Source organism: Falco rusticolus, chromosome 2 (assembly GCF_015220075.1).
Source record: "Falco rusticolus isolate bFalRus1 chromosome 2, bFalRus1.pri, whole genome shotgun sequence".
Classification (NCBI taxonomy): Eukaryota; Metazoa; Chordata; class Aves; order Falconiformes; family Falconidae; genus Falco; species Falco rusticolus.
The window spans coordinates 102,337,478-102,362,221 of record NC_051188.1 but is presented as its reverse complement, the minus strand read 5'-3'; the positions used below and the strand labels follow the sequence as shown (position 1 = coordinate 102,362,221).

General features: G+C 43.6%; 1 protein-coding gene across 1 annotated transcript in view; it reads right to left on the bottom strand.

The window, feature by feature from the left end:
* Positions 1–1,578: 1,578 nt before the first annotated feature.
* The window catches only part of CYYR1 (cysteine and tyrosine rich 1), a 63,211-nt gene continuing 40,045 nt past the window's right edge, over positions 1,579–24,744 (bottom strand). Inside the window, exons 3-5 of the mRNA XM_037377958.1 lie at positions 15,299–15,376; positions 6,334–6,491; positions 1,579–2,580 (exon numbers count right to left, since the gene is read on the bottom strand). Of these exons, the coding sequence (XP_037233855.1) occupies positions 2,447–2,580; positions 6,334–6,491; positions 15,299–15,315 (309 nt within the window). The 5' untranslated portion in view covers positions 15,316–15,376 and the 3' untranslated portion in view covers positions 1,579–2,446. The remainder of the gene's footprint in view (positions 2,581–6,333; positions 6,492–15,298; positions 15,377–24,744) is intronic.

Sequence of the window (24,744 nt, the reverse complement as noted above, 5' to 3'; positions counted from 1 at the left end):
TTTCAGGAGACTGGATTCATCAAATGCAAACTGCTCTTTGATTTGTGTGTCTGCATGCTCAGTACAAAGAAATGAAATACAAGAATGTGAAGAATGACAACACTCTTTATCTATAGGTAACTTTTTGGAACAGAAATACCATCCGGTGTGATCAGCTGGAAAGTGCTGAGGTACTGGCTTAGAATGATGTGGTAGGAACAGGACTTCCCGCAGAGAAAACTACGCTTCCTCTGTTCTTCACGCTGGCCACCATGTTGGCAGGCACATCGATACCCCAGCAGATGGTTTTGAGCAGGGACTGCCAAAACACCGCATGCAGAAGGTTGCCCTTCCTTCATGGGAGGATTTCAACTGAGGAACATCAGTCTCTTGAGAGGTCAGGGTACCAGCTACTAGCTGAAATGTCACAGGACACAGCCCAGAGGAGAAGTAATTGTAAAGATAACCTAGTTCAGGACTTGTCACCTCTGAACAGCAAAATAGAAATGAGAATGTAACTCTCCTTCCTTGGAGAGGACTCCAAGGAACCCGCAGCAACCAAAACTTGTGACACAGCTGTTTTCCTCTGACCAGGTTACAAATGCCTGGGTAGCTAACGGGCCTGTGATTCGAGGCTCAGTTTGGCCAAAGGCCACAACACAGATCATCTGAACTTACACTGGCAAGGACTGAGGCCATTCGTGCTTTCAAGTGGGGTTTCAAGAGGATAAGTTATATCAGCCTGGAAAGGTTGAAACTACAAAATCTGATCAAGACCAGTCAATAAGGGCTAGTTTACAAGAAAGCCTCTGAGTAACTTTTGTGCTCAGTTAAAACGATGCTTGAGTTCTTCCCTGAATCATGACAATGCCAAAAATATCAGACTGAGGGGGTGACGAGAAGTTATTAGTTGACTTCACTGCGATATGGTGCCACCTTCTGCAAGCTGCTTTTTTATTCATTAATACACTGATACACCTGAAAAGAAGATGAGGGTCACCCTGGAAGACATTTAAATGTGTGCTGATCTCTGGGAATCAGTGGTAACCTGCAGACTCTCCCTCTGAAACGGACCTGATGCCATAGCTGTCCTGAGCTCTAGGTGCTGTATTTTTGACACCTTCTGCTATTTTGGCTGTAGCACTTTCAAACTGCCTAGGCACCCAACTCAAACCAAGGGCATTCAGCACTTTCAAATCCCTGAAAAGAACCACTGTCTTTGTGGTTCATGAATAAATCTGCGAAAAATACTAGTCTTACCCTGGAAGGGTGATGCTTTAAGGTAATGGAATACTCTGTTCTGAAGTCAAATAGCTTCTGCTGATTTACAGTGAGTCCCATAAGGATATAGGACATTTTAAATCATAAAGGTCTGTAGTTTATATTGTAGAGATAAAGTAATTTTGAACAATATGTGTGACAAATGCAAAAAGTATTACAGTTTTAAAATGCCCAAGACAACATTGAAAAGGAGTCTGATGCTTATAGTCTCTATGTTCATCTCTTTGGTTAGGCTGAATATCATTATTACTGGTAAACAATATGTTTTGTTTTTTTTTTTTAAATAGTCTTTATGCAATCCAACTGAAGACAAATCAATGATGTTTTAATATTTGGTTTTTATTTCTTCTCCCATTTGTGAGTTTTCCCAATGCAGTATTTTTGTAAAAAATCAAAGTTATCATTTGCTGATAAAAGAGGCACTGTAGCATATTTCTAATGTATACAGTATTCAAGTCCAGGTAAAATAAATCAGCTATAAATTAGAGTATTTCACATATAAAAATGCTCTTTGTTTATATTTTAGGCAACAAACTAGTTTCAAACTGTTTAAAAAAAGGCACTTAAAACAACCTGCACTCAGCCAAAGATAATATCCATAATTTTTTGGTTACTGAATAGCTCCGATAGCATTTCTCCTTGTAATATGCTTATCAGACCAATATGCACGGCTGGTCACTCGGTATTACCAGACTTAAGAAGAAACTGAAAATAGCTTCAGTCTTCCTTGTTCTTTCTTATTCTCCTCATTTCAAGGAAAGATGTAACACATACTTGACAACAGTAGTTGGAGTTTTATCCCGGAATAAGCCCCAGCAGGTGCCTCTTGTGCTTTCAAAACAGCTTGTTGAAACATGTGCACGACTTGCATGTTCTTACACGGGAAGACCTCCACTCCCACACGCTGTAACGTGTTGCAGCTGAAGCTAAGCACTAATACTAAGCACTACCCATCAGGCACTAACTTACAGGAACTGTTTCTTTGGTCACATGTTTAATCATGAAAAATGATGGTCTGGAGTGGACAGTATTCTTCTTCATCCTGAGCCATGGCAACCCCCACAGGTTATTTCAACACCTGGCAGTAAATGTTGATGCAGACCCCTTCCTATTTGTCCCTGAGCCGATAATATTTGTCCCAATGGTGCTGGCTGTTTCAACAGGCTATCTGTATGAAGCCATTTGATTACTTCCCTGAATAGCCAGGGTACGGAGGGGGTGGGGGGTACTGTATCGAAGTCTGTGGGGTTGGAGTATAAGGTGGAGGTAGGTCAGCTGGGTATTCCATTTCATATTCGTAACTGTATGGTGGTGGAGCCACTGAAATTGGAGAAAAAAGAAAACATAGTTAAAAATATTTTTTTCAGATGCAGGCCCCCAAGTATTTTCTAGTTATCATTCAGACCTCCATACAACAGATGTTAAGCCTCCCGGCAATGCACTCACTTTTTTTCCCCAACTGTCATTATACAGCCACTTTATGTTAGTGCAAGTCCTTCCTCATTGCCCTTTCCTTCACTGCTTAGCCGTGGGCACAGAGGCACGTTGTGCTTGTAACAGTGTTTGGCCATACAGCAGGTGGGTCTCCTCGGTAATTTAAAAGTGCTGAACGCCCCTAGTTTGAGCTGGGTGGCTGGCCATACGGCCATAGCAGGGTGATGTGGCAGAGCTAAACTTTTTCAGGAGAGGACAGCTGGGTTTTCATCATATAACCATTCTCTGCCGCCTCTTTCAGCAGCAACATGGATTTATGCCATCTCGAAATGATGGGGTAGACGGGGCTTTCGCTGATCTCCACAGACCTCTCAAACACTCCCTGGATGCTGAGGAGATCTGTGACATGCCATGCCATGACAAACACAGCAGTATCGCACCTCCCAGGGCAAATGCCAGACATCTTCCCAGGACATTCCCAGGGCTTGGGCTAAGGAAGAACAAAGCTTTCACCTTGATCACTCCGGCAGAGACATCTGAAGAGAGCCCAATGTTTGTCATTTAGGAAACAACAAATAACATTCACTAACAGCTGAAAACATTTTCTCAACTACTTCTACTAATCTTAGAGAAGAAGAGTTAATTCAGTGATCAAGAAGATGATAAATGCCGCATAATGATAGCATGGTGGGAACGGAATGTAGGCTCCATATCAAGACCCCATTAGAGTAATCTCTACAAATTTTAAGGTCTGTATCTGCTCATGTCACTATGTTACTGTTAGGGTCCAAAGTCTGCTCATGTCTCTGTTCATGTCACCACGGATGCTTTCCTATCCCCTCCCTAGATGTCTCAAGCAGACTGGCAGTGAAGTAGCACTTGAATGGAGAGGAAACAGAAACCCAGGATGTTTGTAATGGGGGGAAGAGACTCAAATCCCAGTGTGCCACGTGCCACGTGTCCTGGTTTTGTCTGGGATAGAGTTAATTTCCTTCTTAGTAGCTGCTACAGTGCTGTGTTTTGGATTTAGTACCAGCGTAATGCTGATAACACACTGGTGGTTTAGTTGTTGCTAAGCAGTGCTTACCCCAAGTCAAGGACTTTTCAGTTTCCCAGGCTCTGCCAGGGAGCAGGTGCACGAGAAGCTGGGAGGGGACACAGCCAGGAGAGCTGACCCCAACTAGCCAAAGGGATGCTCCATCCCACAGAACAGCATGCCCAGTGTATAAACTGGGGGGAGCTGGCTGGGAGGCACTGGTCACTACTCGGGGACTGGCTGGGCATCAGTCAGTGGGTGGTGGGCAACTGTATTGCACGTCACTTGTTTTTTTTCCCCTTGGGTTTTATTCCTCTCTCTCCTTCTCCTTTTCATTACAGTTATTATTGTTGTTATTGTTATTATTATTTTACTTCATTTCAGTTATTAAACTGTTTTATCTCAACCCACAGGTTTTACCTTTTTCTGATTCTCCTCCCCATCCCACCAGGGTGGGTGGGGAAGCGAGCGAGCAGCTGCACGGTACTTAGTTGCTGGCTGGAGTTAAACTGAAATTTCACAACACCATGAAAAACACTCTCTGCTCCCTGAGAACCCGGCTGTTGGTGTGGCTGAGGCAAAGGAAGGGCATCCCCTTGCCTGCCTGCTTGCCACTCCTGTCCAAAACAGGTAATGGCACAGGGGAGGGTTGGTCACAAACCCGGCGGCCAAAGTCAGGTCACTATTCCAGAAGTGTTCATGACAGCGGGCAACACAGAAATCATTTCAGAGCTTCCCCATCCTCCAAAAACTGCTGCTGCTGAGAGGAAGAACTGCTCAAAGTAATGTTTGCATGGGGAACCAGGAGCGTGCAGACTCAAACTGCCTGGAGGTGGAGAGAGAGGGGTGAGTCACTGCAGGAACAGACTTGGGGAGGAAAAGGCTACAGCCCTGGAGTCTTCATTTTGCTCTTGTTTTTACAGCTTGCAGTGACTACTAGATTCTGAAGTAGCTCTTCAGCAATTCATGGTTGAGAACGCTGCAGTCTTCTTTCATTACTCATCTCTCTATGCAAAACAATGGTGCAATGATAAGGATGATTATAGATGGTTTTAGTTTAAATGGAAAGTAAGACCACGAGGGAGAAAACAGACACTGAGTGCAGTGAAAGTGATAAAGGAACACATAAAAAATATTGCATTTCTTGCCTGTAAGTATACATAATCCACGTGGGCATTGCTGCAACCTTTGCACCAGGAGGGAATATAAAGGCAGGGGATCTCTAAGAGTGGGATGAGGGGACTTCATCCATGAAACACCATTGCCTTTTATTACAATGAACTCTCGAGTTATCCCAAGGCAATCACTCCTGGATTTCTAATTAACAACATCACTGAAGCAGAGACATAGCTGCATTGCATAAACACCGTTATGCCGTTTCCAGGGTCAGTTTTGCTCTTCAACAATGTGGCCACTTTCACATGGTGGGGAGTCCAAACAAAGAAGCCTTGCAGACCCCAGCTAGCTCAGTGCAGATCCACCTTTGGTGCTCCTGTACCCTAATCCTAGACTGGCATGAATTGACAAATGTGGTGCAGGCAGAGTGGCTCTGCACAGAGCTAGCTCAGGTACAGCCTGATGTACCAGTTCCCACTCACTATGGGCACAAGTGCACTGGAGCAGACCCACGATGGGTCCCTACTGTCCCTTGGGGTGCCCCAGAGCCTCTGACAGCTTATTAGCTCAGTGCCAGATCTGGCTTAGGCTCTGTGCCTCCCCTGGTGCCACCCTGCACCTAAAAAAAACGTTACACCAAAACAATGTTAACTCACAGACAAGCCTGCACTGAGCACGTCCAATGCTCAGCTAACTCTGACCAAGGCGCAAGAGGCCTCTCTGCACCACGCTCCAAGTTCCTATCAGATCAGGCACAGTGCCAGACGGATGCAGAGAGCTAGCTCAGATCCAGCACCACGTGCCAGCCAGCAGTCCCTCCTGGGACACACAGCAGAGAACACCCTGCAAAAATGCCCACGTGCCTTTGTAGAAATCATCTGGGATCCTGCAGGGGCTTGTGAGCCCTGGCCAAGTACCAGCCAGTTTGGGCTGCATTAGATTCCACATGGCACCACTTGAAGCCTTTGTGCTATGACCCACAGGCCTTATTGTCCAGGTTTTCGCCTTTCTGTGGTATGCCAGGCCCCCATTATATCAGACAATGAAAGGGAGCTGACTGCATATGAACAAAAGCAAATACAAGAACCAGAACACAAAAGAAAAACAAGGGATCCATCACCAGAGAGCCTCTGGCACAGGGAGAAGGTCTATCCTGTACAATGCAGCAGTGCCCTGAGTGAGGTCTCAACATGCTACTGCAGGCACCACAAGCCATACAGCTGTGGAGTCTGGCACCTGGCCAGATCTCATCAGCCTACTGGAGTATCTGAATAAATTAGCCCAAGCAGAGTGCTGCACTGACGAACACTGAGCACACTGAGCTGTCTTGCGTTTCCCAGCAGGGAGTCATGTTGTTCCCCTCCCGACTGAGAAGAGCCTCCTGCTGAATTCACATCTCCCATTAACTGTGGAGCCATAACTATCCAAAGATACATTCCTACCGTGAACACAGGCACACTTGAAGGAGTGTCATTTTGCTTCCTTACCTGGGTATGTGCTGATAGTGTTGATGTGTGTAGTTCGGATGACCCCTACTCGAGTCCCACGGTTGTTCTTCATGCACATGCAGATACAGATGGCAATCCCGGCAATCACTCCCATTATAAATACTATACCAAAAACAATTCCAGCTATCGCTGTGCCTCTGCAAGGGGAACAGAAACATGCATTCAGTCTCAGCCAAATAAAGTTTACAAAATAAAGTTCCTTTCTCAGAAGTGGCTCCCATTTGAGCAAAAAGAGTACACATTGATTACTGTAAATGCTGCAAACTTTGATCCATCAGGGCATCTCAATAGAAGATATGACAGATCTCCAAGACCAAAGTAAGATGCCTTTGCAATCATGCCAGATCACTCTGCTGATTTACTGTATATTAAATCCTCCCATTCCAAGGTTATGTGGATTCAACAACTTTTCAATATTACCAAGAATAATTTCTTCCCTTTCCCCTCATCACACAAGACATTTTCTTCCTAAAGGCATTGGTATGATTTTCTTTTTAAAAGAAAGAGTAAGTTATCCCCAGTAATATATTCCAGAAGCATCCCAAAGTGCCTGCATGCTGTGCTTCCACAGGAATGGTTTTGTCATTGTTTTATCTTCGGTCAAAAAGTCCTTCTTCTGTGCTTCTGTGCCCACAGGTTAAGAAGAAGCAAAGTGAATGCCCACTCTTTCACACATCTGCTACTGCTGCCAGTACAAGTATTTGAGGCTTAAATGATTTCTTTTAAAAGGGTCCAGAGGAAAGAATTTAGTTCAGCCTCTGAAGTAATGAATCAGACTTTCCTTGAAATTTTATAGAGAAAGGAAAGGAAGCCTTACTGCACTGACACACAGGAGACAAACCTCACCAAGAGGCACTGAAGAGCTCCCAGTAATACTGAGGGCAAAATCAGCTTTTCTGATGAACCCTAGTTCACTCAGGTTTGTTGTCAGGCACAGGCTGTAAAGCATATGTTATATGAAAGGTGGTATTTATAGCCTACCCTTTTAGGAAAAAAAACCCCCAACCTAGTGACGTACCAGAATATTCTGTGTTCATCGCTTCATCTTCCAGCAAAGATTTCAAACAGCAACCTTGCTGGCAACTTTTTTACTGAACATTTTAGTCAATCCAAACTGATAGTTTGTCAACATGAATAAGCTCCACTAGGAATTATTACAATGCAGAGAATAAAACAGGCACTGCAATACTACGAAGACAATTCTTAAAAGGAGTCTAAACCACAGTTCAACTTCCCCATACAAGCATGTGAACCCATAGCAGGCCTGATTCTCAAAACGCTATTGATAGCCTCTTGGCTTCCAAAAAGTCAGCAAGAGTCAGGATGGATTCAGTATTTGAAAAATCAGACCTTCTGTTTAGGAACCCAAATATGAATTTAAGAGCTTGGTTTTAGGCACCAACTATTCAGGAACTTGGCCAAGATTTACAGTACAATTACTGAATTGTATAGCATAAGTAAACACAGACAATTTGCTGTCTTACTCAAATACACTGTCAGGGAGCTAAATTGCTCTCCGCTGTTATGTAGCAATGATGAAGAGTATATAGGGAGAGTAAACCTGTTAATATCTTGCAGAATATATAAAGGCCTAATTTACAAAACCCTAACTCATGGCAGCAAGCACCTGGCCATAAAACCCGTAGCTCAAAACACTGACGTGATCAAGTGCCTTGATATTAACCACCTGGAGAAACTGAAAAACACCTCCCCACCTCCTCCATATCCCCCATAGTTTGCATCCAACAACAAAAGTGTCTGATGCTCTTGGAAGAGGTGACCAAGAGACCTCCAGTTTTCCCATCCTGCTCTTTCTGAGAACATTATCAATACCTAGAGAGAAACTGCCATGTGAGAAAACAGTTTGATTCAGGAGACACTTTAACACAATACTCTCTTAATTCCAGAAAGTTTTCTTATAATGTCACAATTTAAAAATCAGGCACAGTGCATGGTATCCCTATTACAAACAACAATGAATCACAACTGCTTTTGCTACATCTATTTAGTCAATGAATCATTGTGCCCTTCGTTGGGAGCACTGCGTCACAGAGTTGCAGGGAACTCTTGTTATATTGAAATCACCCCTGTCCCATATGGAAGAAGCAGAACCAGTCACTGCTGACCACTGGCCACAGGTCCTGCATTGCATTTCTGCTTTGTACAAGGTCCACTGCTGCCCAGCTCCTGCCTCCCAGGTATGCTCTGCCTGGCTGATCTGCTCAAATCCGAGAAACCACAGCAGTTTCTTGCACTTTTAACAGCTGCACCCTGAGGAAAACCCAATCTCCATCCTAAAGCCTGACAGAAGTGCCGACATACAGCACGTTAGCTTCCCAGTGCTAAATTAAGAGTTCTATGTTAATAAAGCCCATTTTAAGCACAGTTTTAAACAGTTTGTCTCAGCTGTCTCCAAAGGCAAAGGTGTCCCATTTGTTTCCAAAGTGGTCAGCCAGGTGCCATTTGGTCATCTGCCCCGAGTGATAGGTTGCACTCTTCATGCACCAGTGCCTACTGGACACCGCAGCCTCACACCCAAAGCCTGTTCCCCTTCTGCACAAACAGCAACTGCTCCAAAGATTCCTAGTGACTCTTTGGCAGTGTTGGCTGACTGGCACTACCTTGCCTCTGCAAAGAAACAGCATCAGGATAAGACACAGCTGTGGAAAGCCCCTCTGTATCTGCCTGCACCTGAAATTCAAAACCATCTGAGGTCCACTGGCAAAACTTCCAAGCTGGAAAAGGACTCTCAGTCTAAACACAGCTATACTGGAAATCAAAACCCACTTGTGCCAGGCTAGCAAACCCAGGTCAATAAGCAAAATAAGAAATATCTGCTAAAGCATTCTTTTGCTGGTCCCCACCACAGCTCTTTCTGGTATAGCCATGAGCCAGAAACAAAAATGGTCACCAATGAACATATTCACCACCTAGCTTTCCTGACAAAACTGGTAAGTGCAGGTTTTGCTCGTGGTTCTGAAATCAGGACAAAAAGCAGTTTAAATAGCTAGACCCACCACTGCTTGTGGATCCGGGTTTTCACACTGCAGGGGTAAATTTAGACCACCTATGGATGGTTATGCAAAGAGAGCCTGGGATATGGAGCAAAAGATGTAGGCCACTTCTTAAATCTGGCTACAGCCTGACTGTGTGCCAGCAGAAAGGTGCTCACTGGTCTTGGTGGGCTTCAGATCAGACCCAGTGCCAAGCATGTGAAACTGTACCAGGAATCACATGTTTGAGTTGAAAAGGATCAGTCTGAGAGGACTCCAGATGTACTTTCCCAAATACCATGGAGCGTAAACCCATCCTGATTCGGAGTCCTGCAGCCCCTGCCACTCACAACAGCCCCCTCTAAAACTGGGAGCACTTAGCCTGTAAACATCAGATGCACCTCCTCAGCACCAAATCCTGGCAGGATGACGGTCATGGAGTAGCTGTTCCAGGCACACAGCACAAAAATAAATGCTGGTTCTTTTTGTGGAAAGGCTATGATATGACTAGAATGTAAGAAGAAAAATAAGCGTGCATTTTTTATAAAATAGTGAAGTTTCTCCTCATGCTCTCAGGGAATTTTTGAAAATAAGTGTCCTATAAGTAAATACCTCTTATTTTATATTAAAAAATGCTTGCTTTGTCTTTCTCTGATATTTTAGACTTCTGTCTATATAGACACAGAGGGATACAGCGATTTTTTATGCTATCACCACCATAGAGCTGTTCAAGGGAAAGTGCCTAAGAGAAAAAGGACACCGTAAAGGAAAAGAAGACCTAGAAACCACAGAGCAGAGTCACATAGCAACTAGGAAGTTTGAAATAAAGGGAAAACTTCGAAATGGAACAATGTGAATGAAAACATTATGCAAAGTCCTTTACAGAAGCAAAGCCAATGAAGAGAAAAAGACTGCCACAGAAAAACAATGCACTGAAAGGTGAAGATGGGGGGGAGGCGGGGGGGAAGTAATTTTAAAGCTGTAGAAATGTCATGAGACATTTTCGGGGTAAAAAACAGATATTCAAAGAAGCAGCTTTCCACCTGCTTTTAGCAACATCCTGCTGGAAAGAATATAAATCTTATTCACAGCTTAACATTTATGGCCCAGCAGAACCCCGTGCAGGGATCAGGCCTTTTGCTGGGTGGCACCAAGGCCTTGGCAATGCTCAAGCCAGGCAGGGCTCTCACTGCTCTTGCTGCCAGCACGGCTGAGCCGCCTGGGGTCAGAGAACCTGTCCCTTGGGGGAACTGGTAGCCTGGGTGTTTTACACAAGCGGCAGAGGCATCACCAGTGGTGGCTCCAGCCTGCAGTGGCTAGGGTTGAGATGACTAGAGAAAAGGAGAGAGACTGAAGAGCAGCCCTGCTCCTTCGGGCCTTAATAAGTGGGAATGGAGTTAATTTAGTTCCCCTTCCCTCCTCCAGAAGGCTAATACTTTGGGAGTTAGGCAAGCAAAGTGGATGTCAATCTTGCTCAAGATGAATATGACTTTCGTGGTCATGCCCACTTTGGGGACAATGCCTAAAAAAATCTTATGGCTCAACAGATTAGTGTTTCCTGAAAGAAGAATGATTACTGACTAGGTATCAATTTTTAAATGCATTGCCAAAATCTGGGTAGCAGGTATACATGGCCTGCACTGCTGTATGCCAGGGACTTTGTAGTCTGTTGGCCTCTCTTTTTCTTCTTGAGTTCTGCCGTAACTTCACAAGTGGTGCAGTGTGGAGCATAAAACTTTGCCAGGGAGTCTGGTTTATTAGTACAAAACTGCTAAGAAAAGAAAAAACCTTTCAGTCAGCTTTTCCAGAAAGCCCACAGACTGTAATGCAAAATGTTTTAATCCCACTGCGACCAAGACAGACCCTCCTGAGTCTACCCGCTCCACCCCTGCTTCCCACCCAGGGATCCCCAGCAAAGTGCATGTTCCAAAACCTCTCTGCATGACTGTGGCCAAGGGATGCTGTGCAGCATGCCCCTCCCCCCCCAGCCTCCTCCTGCCTCTGAGGTGTCCTCAGCATGGGGGCACGCACAGGTCTGGCTCTGCTTATGGGTTAGAGCAACCCAGGTGGGGCACAGGGGTATACATGCCTGCCAGCCTGGCCTTGCTGGACCAGAGACCTCCTGCCATGCCCTTGCACCCCAGTGCTGCTTCAGCCTCGCCCAAACCCCTCCTGCTGAGGCTTCGGTTGCCCTCCCCTTATGTTTGGACTCATGCCTCCACACCTGCACCTCCTTGGTGTGCAAGACAGCCCCAAGTGCTGGCACCATTCTCCTCGAGGATGCCCTGGGGACAGTATCCATTTGCACGTTCTACCGTGTCCCCACCCGGCAGCACCCCTTACCCCCTGGGTATCTTACAGGGAGGAGGTGCTGCCCAGTGCTTTGCTGGCTGTCCCCACATCCCCGACTCTTCAGCTTTTGGCTACGCAGCCCTCATACCCCTCCCCTTTTTGCATTTGTTGTCCTTCACAAGCAGATGATTTCTCTTGATTCCTGTTTCCCTTCAGCCCTTCCCCTCCCTGGGAGGCCTTTAAAGGCTTTCTTAAACTAGAGAAGCCACTAAGGGCAAGTAGCCAAGAAGATGCCCTGGGAAGAGCGTAAGAAAAGGGAGGACACTTTCTCCTCTGGCCTCCTTCAGTGATTTGCAGTTCAGCAACTTTCTGACCCAGACAGGTTGGTTTGTTTTTTAAGTTTATCACTCAGTGGATTTCTCCTCTGCAAACCTGCCCAGCCTCACCCTGAGTTCATGTGAATTTTAGCATCCACAGCCTCATGTGGCAAAAAGCTCCCCAGCTTAATTACATATCTGACGAACTGTCTCCTCTGGTCTTTTCTGAGCTGAACGCCCAGTAATTTCACCTGAGCCTCCTAGCTCTCAGCTCTTCAGCTGCCAGCTACCCCTTCTGCACTGCCCGTGATTTTACAGACCTTTAGCATTAAGCCTGGCAGCCAGCTCTTCCCTGTCCTGCAGGAGCCCCATCCTACATGGCTGTCCTACACAAAGGGATTGCTTCACCCTCTGATCACTCCAGCCACCCCTCCTTGCACTTTTCCTCATCCTTTTGTGTTGTTTTCTGAGAGCTGCAGCAGAAGCACATATGACAGGGACATAATAATGCCTGCTGTTTTCTTCTCCATTTTCTTCTTAAATAATCCACAGTATTAGATCTGTTTTTTCTTAACTGTCAAAGAGCTGGGAACTAAGGTTTTATGGCACTATTTACCATAGTACCAAGTCTCATTTCTGAGAGGTAATGTCAGCTCAGATCCCATCAGTTCATGTGGGAGTTTGGGTTCTTTTTCCCTGTATGCATCACGTAGTGTTTATGGGCTCTGGATTTCCTGCCACAGTGCCTGGACTCGTGTCCTCTACTGGAGGACACAGGCTAAAGCTAGCACAGGTGAGCTGAAGCCACCCGTTTTTCCAAAGCTTAGCTCACTCTATTAAGACTGTATCAATTTAGAAACTATCACTGCAGAAGTGACAGAGCTCCACACCAGAGATGCATTTATATTGGCATAAAGGTCTTTTCATCCTGTAATAGCTCACGTTAGCAATTTTACAGCAATTTGACCGGGTATAGCAAGAAGTTGTTAGAAGCATGTGAAGATCAGTATTCCTACTCTGCCTTTGCTATATTTCATTACCATATTAGTGCAAGAAAAATGTGCCATTCTCAGTCTTTACTTTGCTCAGCTGATCTATTTTATCTCATCATCTTTTCTAATTTCCAGTACTGTTTTAGTTCTCCAATTAATTTATTGCCAACTCTCTGCATCTATGACTTGCTGGCGCTACATGTGTAGAATAATATTAATAATAATGTATGCAATACATTTTGGAATACTACTGCTAATACTAATAAATACCTTTTAATTTTTTCCCCTTTCAAGCACTCAAAGAGAAGCTGATAAGGGATTTTTAAAAGCTCATTCTTGGAGATAAAACTACCAAAAAAAAAAAATCAATGATCTTTGATCTTCTGATTGAGCCATTGCCGTTTTGAAAAAAGTACTCTTTGGACTCTTAATCAGACTTGATATTACTTGGAGGGTGGTGTTGGGCTATTTATTTAATTTGGTTGGCAAACCCTGGTTTACTCGGACTGCCAGCAGAAGTGCAGCAGGGTTGCACTCCATTTTCTCCTGCCTCTGCTGGAGCAGGCAGACCCATTCTGGGGGGTCTGTCCTTCTCCACAGTTGTCCCTTTATTTTCATAAGGACAAAACCATGCAGTGAGTGATCCTCTAAGAGACTGGCTTTGCTCTCCAGGCCTTTTTGGCTTTACGGCTGGGGTACCTTGAGAACCCCATGGCAAAAGCTGATAGAGGAGTGACTGATTGAGCCAGGGTACCCCATGGCTGAACCGATAGCCTTCTCATCACAGTGTTTTACAGCCCTGGAACACAGACACCAGGGCAGTGTGGTCTGAAGAGCCATTCAATTTGAGAATCAGTTAAATAGTCAGCTAGTTGATGCCTCCCGTTTTAAATTAAATAATTAATTTACAGAGTAGCAACTCAAATGGACCAGGCTTGCCTTTGAGAGCTTACTTTGCAAGTTGTACTTAGACAAATTTCTGACTAGTACTTCCTTTAAATACATACCGCAGGGAGGAAGGAGATGATTGTCTGCTTCCATAAACAAATCTCGCCTGCTTGTTAAAACTCAATACAGACTGTACTTGGACAGTATTTCCCTTCTTTTGCTCCTGTTCCATCATATTTAAAGTGTGTTGTTAATGTTTAATCCCTTCCAAATAGTTTCCTCTGTGCCTTTCCCTCTTTACCTTGTTATACGCACCAAAATATCCTGAGTAGCAGCTGTACAATGAAAAGGCAGTGGGTGATCATCCCAGTTGCTGACCTCCCTCCTCCCAGCTCCTTGTGGACAGGTCATCACTTTGAGACTGCTCCATATTGTTAAGCTACATCATCTTGGAAAGGGTTAAAGGACAGTACTTTCCGTCTTTTAGTATTGCCAGTGCCTGAGCAATAGGGTACCTTCTACAGCTTGTTAAAAGGCTGCTGAGCCACTGAAGCGTAACTGTGGCAGGCTTGCAAAACCAGAGAGAAAAATCACATGAAGTGCAAACCAAAAGGATATGTAATTACAGCTTGTTCTGGTTTGGGCTGTCATTGGACAGACTTTTCAGACAATTTGCCTTTTGAGAAATATGTAGACATTTTATGCTTTCTTCCTTTATGCCAAACCATACGCTTTTCTCCCCACCACTGCTGGAGGTGCTGCTTGGCCAGTAGTGCCGCGAAGTGTTTCAAATAAGCAATCTGGAAAGGCCAATGTAGCTGCTATAGTAAAGGAAGAGTACAGAAAGCGAGCTTTTCCTCTAGCTGGGTCCCAAACTGGTTCCCCTGCCTGTGTATGACAGGTCTGAGAGCCTCCTGCTGCCCTAGGCAGAGGGTGGAGGGAAGGATGGCATCACTTCCACCCTGCTTTGGACTCCGCGTAGGGCTGGCTCACAAATAGTTTTATGGACACAAGGAATGATGCATGAAATATAGCCAGGAGGTGCATGCCACAACATCATAAGCACAATGCTTAAAACACAGTTGGTGTTATTAACTGATCACAGCTAAGCAAACACATTTTGATCAGTCCCAACCTGCCCAGCATTTTCATCAGCCTATTAAGTGCACACATACAGATGCTGGCATTGAAATATAGAGTCCATCTGTTTGTCAGTTCAAAAATTTCAGGATATTTCCAGAATATGAATAAAACCCCCACAACCCAACAACACATATGTAAATTAAAGCAAGAGATTAAAAAAAGTCAAACATAGAAGTAATGGGGGGAAAGCCTTTTTTTTGACATTTTCTGTGACAGATTTCTGATTAAGATACTGCAAGGCTTCCAGTTACCACTTCTCACCCTCATGCTCTCCTGCTGCTTCTCTGTCCTTGTTTTGCAGCAGCTCCTCTCGCCCTACCTTTCCCTCTCAGACATCCTGTGCTGTTCCCTGCAGTCATGACCTTGTCTCGCTCTGTAATGTGCTTCACATGCTTCCCTGGAAAGGAAACAGAAGCCATAATGCAATTTCCACTTTCCAAAACATTTCTCATTGTGCTCACAAATCCAAGGCCCAATCTGACATTGACTTAAAGAGAACATTATGGCACAACTGTACCTAATGTAGCCTTTGCTTTAATTTAGGGATTTTTATTCTTTTTATGCCTGCAGTTTGCATTGTTGACTGAGGCTGCCATTCAAAACATTTTCTGAATCAACAGCAATGGGAGAGGCTGAAATTGCTGCCCTACTTCCAGCCCTTTGAGCATCAAAGCAAAAGAGGTCAGGACAATATGGTGGGCTTCCAAGAAGACCATAAAGTTAGTAACCCCCAGTAACAGCTCACTTTTGGCAGCTGGGTTACTGAGTATTAACACTTAGAAGAATCCCAGGAATATTATCTTTCTGGTAATTCTTCACGTACTTTTTCTGAGTGATTTTATTTACACCAGCTTCTGCAAACACTTGACTTTGCACACTCCATGGGCTCAGCCCAGGAGAATCCTGCAGCTCTCCTTTCGGGAAGCTCCTGCTCCAGGAGCCTGGCTTACTGTTGTGACTTCTGCACCTCTTGCCTGTGAGATCCTGAAATCTCTGAGCTACCAACAGGCAAACCTGCCTAAGTTTTACCCAGGCATGCATTTAGAGTGTGTTTTTACCTGGCCTGAAGCCAGGCCTGTAGAGTCACAGTTGCCAGAAAGGTTATTTTGGCCTGTTAGCATGCCTGCTGCCTGCTTTGTGCCTGTAGCAAACCCTGAAGCCAGGCACGCATGATGTGATTGTGATGTGCCAGGGAACATCCCGCACAGGGCTGTTTTTTGGTCAGTGAAACAAATGAGGAGACTCCAAGGGAAAGGTCCAAAAGATAGGGCTCAACTCTTTCCCTGTGAGGCTGAGTAGCACAAAGGCAGGATGGAGGTGACCCACATATTAATTAATTTTAAGAGAAAGAACCATGACGGCTGTAATTAAGAGCAGTTCCTCACAATTCCCAGGGCAATGGGCTAAACAGAGATGAAAATGCTAGATATGGAAACCAAAGGAGAGTTCTGCCATGCTTCAGGATGTCTTTTTGTGTCCTCCCTTCATTTTCTTGCTGTTGGCCTTGATGTCTGTCTTAATAGTTTCATACCACTCTGCCCGTTCCAATCAACTTCACTTGCAATGTTTTGCACAGTGAAGGCTGGTCCTTATTGTATTTAATTTTCTCCATATAAGACTGTCTCCTTCTCAACAGCCTTGTGTGTGCCAGCTAGCCACTGCCCCAAGCACTTCAGCATGAGCTGTAGCTGCTGGCAGAGCTGTGAGCTAATAAACATCCTCTGCTGCCACATTCACTTCAGCTGGAACAAAGAAACCAATGAAAGAGTGAACTGCTTCTTGGCAGAAAACCCTCTACCCCCTTAACATGACAATCACACCTTAATAACAACGAAAATAACAACAAAAATAGCAGTAGCACTCTGTTCATTCGGGTGGCAGGGTGAAAGAGGGCTGGCGTCAGGGTGACTTTCCTCAGCTGTTCAGAGCTGGGACCTGACTCCTGGACAAGGCATCCTCCAGGCATTTCACAGAAGTGCTCGCACTGGCACAGCAGAGACCTGGGCCAGGTGACTTGGGAGGGCAGTGCTGGAAAAGCCTTCCCCTGCTCATTCCTGGTGGCAGCACAAACTCGTATCAACCTCAACTGACCGTGTATCTGTGGCTGAGTGAATTGAGGTAGAAACACGTTATTTCCCTGCCAGTTAAATCCTTTCCATGACAGGATTGTCTTTGAGAAGTAAAACGCCACTGAATTTAACAAAGACACTGTTATTATTTAGATTGCTAATGAGAAACCTGTTTGTATTGTGTAAACATGGCTGTGACCCTGGACTTTCCAGGTTCCCTCAGGGGCTACCAAAGGCGGCCATGGTTCAAGCGTTCAGTCTCAAAATACTCTTAACAGAGGCAAAAGCCCAAACTTGGTATCTTGCATTCAGTCCATGCTTCATATAAAATTGCATGTTGCTGACTCAAGATCTCCTTCCCAATTATGGAAAAGTTGAGGCCAACAGAAACATTTTTTTCCTTCTTGGTGGTCAGCTCTGAAGACAAAAGTAACCTAGATGCCAATCTAGTAGCTTATGTAAATTGCTAAGTAAAACATATTTTTAATATTGGAAGATTTCTGCCTAGATTCAGTGTAGCCCCTAAATAAACATTTGGTGAATCACCGCAAAGAAGTGCGCTATCAGCTCCTGACAGAGACAGCACAAGCCAAATAAGGGCTGTCAGAGGAATGGCCACAGAGTGCAGAGGGAGAAGCCACCAAGCAAATGCCACAGACCAGTTATTAAAAAACCAACTGCAGCTCTTTCTTCTGCAAACTGAATTGGAAGAGCATCATAGAGACTCTCATCCCTGAAATGCTCCCTGCTCATTCAGCCCATTTTTCAGGAGTCCCATCATTCTCCCTCAAAGAGGATCGCAGATCTTCCTCTGGCATCCTAGGATAAATCCTCATCATCTATTTAAAAGATGCATGGGACCTCAGATCATTCAGAGGAACTTCTTTACAGGAACACACAGTTTCTTCATAAATTGCCTCTCTCTGAAGTAAGTACTGTCTTGAGAGAGATCAGTAGACACCTGAACACAGCAAAACCACCAGTGCAAACTGTATTTATCCACAACATCACTGGAAAAGCATCTGAAGAATATAAATAATTGGAGGCTTTGGCTCCCCCCTGTACCTTCTGGGAAGACCAGCAGTGCTCCTACTTCTTTTAACAGAATGTCAGAGGAGCACCGCGACCCACTTGCTGAAGCAGTGCCAGGGCTGGTCCCAGTTACATAGTGACTACACCTGCAACTAGGAAACAGCTCTGACAGTGAAAAGCCAAGCCCCTTCCAGCTCCTGCAAAGCTCAAGGCATGTGACATGCAAATCACAATCCTCTCCTAACTAATAGTACTGTTTCACTTGTACTCTTTCACTGACATTAGTGAGTTAGAAATTATTCCTGGAGAAGCTTATTAACTCTACTTTTTTTTTTTTTTTCTAAATTCTTGGAGATGGAGGGAGGATGAAGGAGATAATTTTGCCATTTTATGCAATAAAGAGGAGGAAGACTGTAACCAAAAGTACTTTTTCACAACAACAACAATGTGAAAATAACAGAATAATAAGACAAATGAACAGATGCCTGCAAACCCCCCTACTTTACGTACCTGAAAAAAATGTTGTTGACTTTTTCAGAAATCTGATTCTCAGAACATATACATTGTGGCCCCAAAATGCATTTATGATTTATTAAATTTCAACTCAAATTGAAGGATTTTACTGCTTTTAGAAATTCTGTCTGTTACAGAAGTGAAAAAGATGTAGGATTTTTTTGACATTTAATAATCTGAAGTGGTTCCTGGAAGATCTGGGAGAAACAGTCTGGATTAAGAGATTAAAAACCCAGTGTTGTAAATTATTTGATCCCATTTTAAAAATAAAATCATAAATTATGTGCCTTGCCTGAGTAACAGTGCAATAGCTTTTTAAAAAGGCAGTTCTAGCTAGTACTGTATATTTTGAGTCTAAATAAATCTATCTGGGCTTTGAATTATCCAGCATAGGGATTTTTCCCTCATATCTTCCAATAAAAATAATAAGACACTGAGAGTTTAATTTTAGAAATTCTGGAGCAGAGTGAAAGGAAAAAAAATGGTTTTCATCTTCTCCTTCTATCTTCTTTTTCTAATGTATTTTAATATTCATCTCTTACCCCTGTGAAAGCAATAAAAGAGCCTCTTCTGCATTCTTTTCTGCATCAGATTTATAGCACCAATTCCATTTCCTTTTCTCATTCTCTCTTCCCAGGTGCTGTGTCAGAGCTTATGAGGACCACAAAGACCTGCTGAGTCTAAGCCAGTGGACATTCCGGCTCTAAATCACCATTTGCAAAAGCCTACAATGAACTTGAAAAGTATTTACAGAAGTCTTTGCAGGATTCAAACCTTATTACGTAGCATAAGCAAATTATGGTTTTAGTGGTTTGGAATACACTCATTAAGCATGCATGAAGTGCCATTTACAAATGTAAAAGGAGTTAAGTGCTTGAGTATATGAATCATTTTATGTTTCTGGAGAAAAGGACTATGAGTCAGAAAACTAAAAAAACCTGAAAATTAAACTGTAGTTACAAAAACATGCTGTGGCTCTTATAGGTTCCATAAAGTGATGAAAGTCCCTTTATCTGAAGGCAGCTATGCTGAGGATGCAGAAGTCACCGCAGGATAAAAACGTGCACACGCTACATTAAGTAATGTTGAGCTAGATCTGACCTCTTCCACCTCAGGAGTTGTCTGGGGGCTGGCGAAGAGCCAGTTGTGATGAATCAGCAATAACTTCCCTTGCAAGTGCACGAAATCCTTGCTCATCTGCCTGCACGGCCTGGACGAAGGACAGGGAAACCCCACTGAGCAGCGAGGGAGAGCAGACTGAGGACCCAGCCCCTTCCTCCTCTTTCCCTGGAAATGGGATATTGCTTATTCCTGTAAAGCTGTGCAGAAGAGACACCCCTTTGCCCTGGCCCTTCCTTACAGTTTCGGTGTTGCTTTGCCTTGCTTTTTACGCTAATGAGATGTAGCCCTGACTTCCTTAGGCGCGGAGCCCAATGCCCTTCCCCTCTCACGCAGGGAAGGTGAGAAGTTCCCTACCCAAGGGCCTTGCTTGGAAACCTCAGGAATGAGCTTAAACATATGCTTAGGTTTAAATATCACACTCCCAATGAAGTCAACAGACTTCATGTGCTTTGCTGAATAAAAGCCTAAATCCACTGTCTGTCAGACAATTAAAATGTTATCCTTCCATTTCAGTTTTGCCTAAGGTAACAGCTTTGACGCTCGCTCGACTATTTGAAAAGAAACGCTCTGCTCCCTCCTCTCCGGAACGCGAGGAAGCCTGGCAGAAGGCTCTCCCATGCTGTGATTATCACATTTGACAGCAGTTAAACACAACCGGGAACACCAAAGCACAGCCAACCTTCAGGTGTCCTTTGCCATACTGCACGCTCTGGTAAGTTCATGCTCTTTTACAGGTCTGAGCATTCATCATGGCTCTGAAACAACAACACGCACAAGCCAGAAGGGCTCATATCCATGCAAATATTGCTGGCAGCAAAAATGGAGATGTAGCGACAATCTGAGCTACTTTGACAGAACAATCTGTAAACACAACATTTATCGAAGTTTTCCTTGAGGCTTTAAGTACTGCTGTTATGTCACGACCTGTTACTAATCTAAACTTTACATCACTTTGCAACAATGGGAAGAAAGTGACTAAACACTGTTGTATGCCTTGCCAAATATTCAGCATCAAAAGCATCCACAACCGCTAAATCACATATTAATACAGCTTTCATTAAGATATATGCTCACAGGGTCAATTTTTTTCCCAAGTGTCACAGTCCATTACAGTCATTTCAGACATACATGCAACTGTTGGAAAGACCAGACAGGTCAGTCAACAGTGTGGTGGAGTAACAGAGAAAAACATTTTCCCCAGGAAAATGGACCAGATTCTGTCCCTTGGCATAAGTGAAACATGTACCCCACTGATCAAACAAGAATTACACTCTCAAATCAAGAACCGTACTTTAGCCTACACAGCTAACTAATATACTGAACAGGAACACTGTGATGCACAAGGACATATACTCTGCCACACAGCAGGTCCCCAAAACAACTCCAGTCTGGAAACATCGTCACTTAAGAAGGGATCAAAAAAGCTATTTCACAGTTTTATATCAAAATGGCATATGCAGGGTCAGTTCAGACATACATTACTAGAATTAATACACTTGTAGAGGAAGCTTGCAAAAGAAAAGATTTTCAGTGATCAGAAGACTATGGCTCTGGAACAGCTTTCCAGTAGATGCAGCAGGGGTTAGCTACTTGAAAGATGTGAATATTAAGCTTGGCACATTTATGAAAGCAATCACGGGATGGGTTGCCTGCGATAGCAGGAGCCCAGTCGCAGTGACCCAGGAGTGCAATGCAAGCAAAAGTCCTGAATTCAGAGCCACGCTGCAGTAGGTAAAAAAAAAAATAAAAATACGCAAAGACATCAAAAGGAGTCATGTCTCTCTGAGTCAGTGCTAAGTCACCAAAGCTCTGGGCAAGCTCTGGGCTCAGAGATTGCGAGGAAGATCCAATTAGCAGCCTCCATCCCATACTTCTGTACATTTTCAATTCTTTTCTTTCTGAAACAGCTGCACGCATCAACTGTTTCCATCCAGCACAGATATTTTTATCTCATCAGGACAAAGGGAGGTGAGATAGTACGCTCGGACAGGTCTCATGGTGTGGGAGTGGCATTCTTGGTCACCTGCCTGATGGTACCAGAAGCATGTAATGGACTAGCCAATCTGAATTGAGCCAACTCAATTAAACAAATTGTACTGTACAGCTAATTTTCTGAGGTACAAAGTAGAATTATGCTTCCCAACTCTGGGGAAGAAAAGTGGTAAATGAAAGAACAGAGTGATGCGAAGCAAAAAAAGGCAGATGGTACAATAGGCAAAGAAAGTAAAAAATGGGACTCTAACAGCAACTACACTGAAGAACCAAAGAGACTAATAAAAGAATTAACTGGTCCTCCCTGCGCCACTAAGGATTTCTCCTTGTGCCTTTCAAACTTCAAAGGCTACTTGGACTCAAACAGGACGAGTTGAATGCAAAGGTCCTGACTCAACAAAACACTTCATCACTTAGAGTTGAGCATATGTTTAAATGCTTTGTGGCACCAGGACTCCAGCGCTTAAGGGGAATGAAGAAAGCAGGAAAAGAAAAATAAGTGGCAGTATGTTGGACTTGGCAGAAGCAGCAGAATAGACTGTGCCTAATATGTGACATGAGCTGAAACGGAAGGAGGCTGGGAACAGAGTTAAGAGTTAACAGGGTTTTAAGTATGAACAGCCTAGATGACATAATGGCTGAGAAGGTCTAATCCTGAAGTTAAACTGAAGCTAATGAGGCACACTGATTTCTCTGAAATGGATCAGAGTTTTACAAGCAGTGGTGCTCTACCTTTGGATTGCACCTTGCTTTTAAAACAATGGCCTTGCCACTTTCACCCTTTATGTGAATAGTAAACATTTCAACCAGACTGAAGGTTTGAGACAGGCATGCTGTAGGAACAGGACAGCAAGAGCACACGCAACGTGGAAGTGAGAGTGGGGGCAATGGGTGTCACCTGGCACAAGGGCATCCAGAAGCACAAGAAACACACCAGAAACCCGTGGCTGTATCACCTGGCACACACATACCCCCATCACAGAGTGAGATCCTCTCATGGTAAGCCACTACGTTTTGGCCCCAGGATGAACATACACCCAGGCACAAATAGCAAAAAGGGCAATGGAGAATGAGAACAGCAGTCGAGTAAGGTGTCAGCTGCATTAATTAGCAAATTAGCCACTCATATTTGAGGAAGTTTAACCACTGCACAAAAGCAAAACACAACCAGGACACTAAAGAAGGATCTTAAAACTTCAAAAAAAAAAGGAGGAAAGCAAAACATTACTGTCTATAATGGAGAAACCAGAGAAAACAGGTAAAAATAGGAAGGTGTTTAATCATACAGTTCTCATTCTCAGGCTTTTGCAATGGACAGCTTACATGCTTGAGTGACTTTTTTGCAGTTTCACTGTTTTATACTTCAGCTATGTATATCTGCCTGAACAAAAGACATGACTTAAAAATCAGGTAAATGTATTTATAGCTATCTATCTTTAATGCTACCGTCTTGTCTACAGCACTGAATAGAAGGTATATATGAATATGAAACCCATAAAGCAAGAGAATACAATGACTGGTGTATATGACTTCAGCGTATAATTTAATGGACGTAACTCCTGCCATAGAAATGCACTCGTGCCTTTCTTACAACCTGCCAGGTTCTGAAAAATCAACTATGTGATCTTCTAGCTACTTAATTATTGTAATGTTTCTGTAGTTTGGGTTTGCTTAGGAATTATTTAATAACAATTTTTCCACACTGTGTTTTTACTCTGCTTTATCACACAGATAATTACAAAGAATTAGATTTACAACTTTATTTTTTCTGATCAGAAAACTCATATGGCTAATGTAACATACATGGTTCCATGTTTTATAAAACCTTAATTTCAAACATCAGGGTATCACTTGTTTTTCAGCCTTCATCTCCTGCACTCAACAAAGACAACAAAGCTTCTAACAGGACTGCCTGCATCAATGACAAATCACCATTATTTTGAAGAAGCAATTTGCATTTTTTAAATTGTATGTAAGAAAATAAAATTAAAAGTAGCCTTTCTGTATTTCTAACATCTGAGATATTTATTTCAGAACTACTGTTCAGTACATGCCTCATAGTATAGTCACCACAGTAAGATATAAATATTGCAGCTGCCACAGACGTAGCATGAAGTATTCAGGGAATCATTTCAGTCCCACCGTGCTTTCGCTTTCCCTTATCAGCAACTTATCTTGAAAGGTGTTTCATCTATTTCAAAATGTTTTTACAACCCCCTCATTTCTTTAATGGGTTTGGGGATTATGAACAGAGCCTCTCACCACAAGGGAATCAGATAATTCTCAGATAAACATCTGTTTAGAGACTGAAGGTTGTGCTAGACCTATTACCAGATTACGGGTGGTCTGGAGACCCTGTTGTAAACACTAACTTTTGGGAAGCAGAGGAACAGATAAATTAAATCCTTGCATTTCAAACCAGCAATTTGACAAAGTGCTTTTCCCTATTTTTCCCCACTTCAAAAAGAGGGTTCAGGAGATTTCAGAGAAAAAGGTTTTCCCTACTAATGAGAGGCTTAGCTGAAAGCTCATATGATTTAAACCATGCTGTTCCTTTCTTCCTATTTAATTGTCAAAGGGAACAGCCATGTTTTAATTTTGCCTTTTCCTCATTTACTAATTGCACAGAAAGCTGTAACATTTAGCTTATTTAATTCCTTACAGAATTAAACTCTACGAAACCAAAATGTAAATCATGCTCAGTCATTGACAGTTTAGATTACTGGCAAGCAGTTAGGTCTGACCTGATTTGAAGTGAGAGAGTTTAAATGCATATCCAATACAGGTCATGATCAAATACTCTCTTTTCCTAGTCTTACAGCTACGCTAGTTTTCCAGAGATGCATGCCAAGACAGGGGTTTTGACTGCCTTTGACTGATGATTTGCACCACGCTTCTGGTCCCACTACCCAACCTTCAGCCTCAGGTGAGCAAGCCATCTCAGGGTGATGGAAAGGAGAAGGTGGGGAGACAGATCTCTTTCCCAGCTTCCTAAAGAGAGCCTCACCTCTTTTTAATTAATCAACACCATGCATGT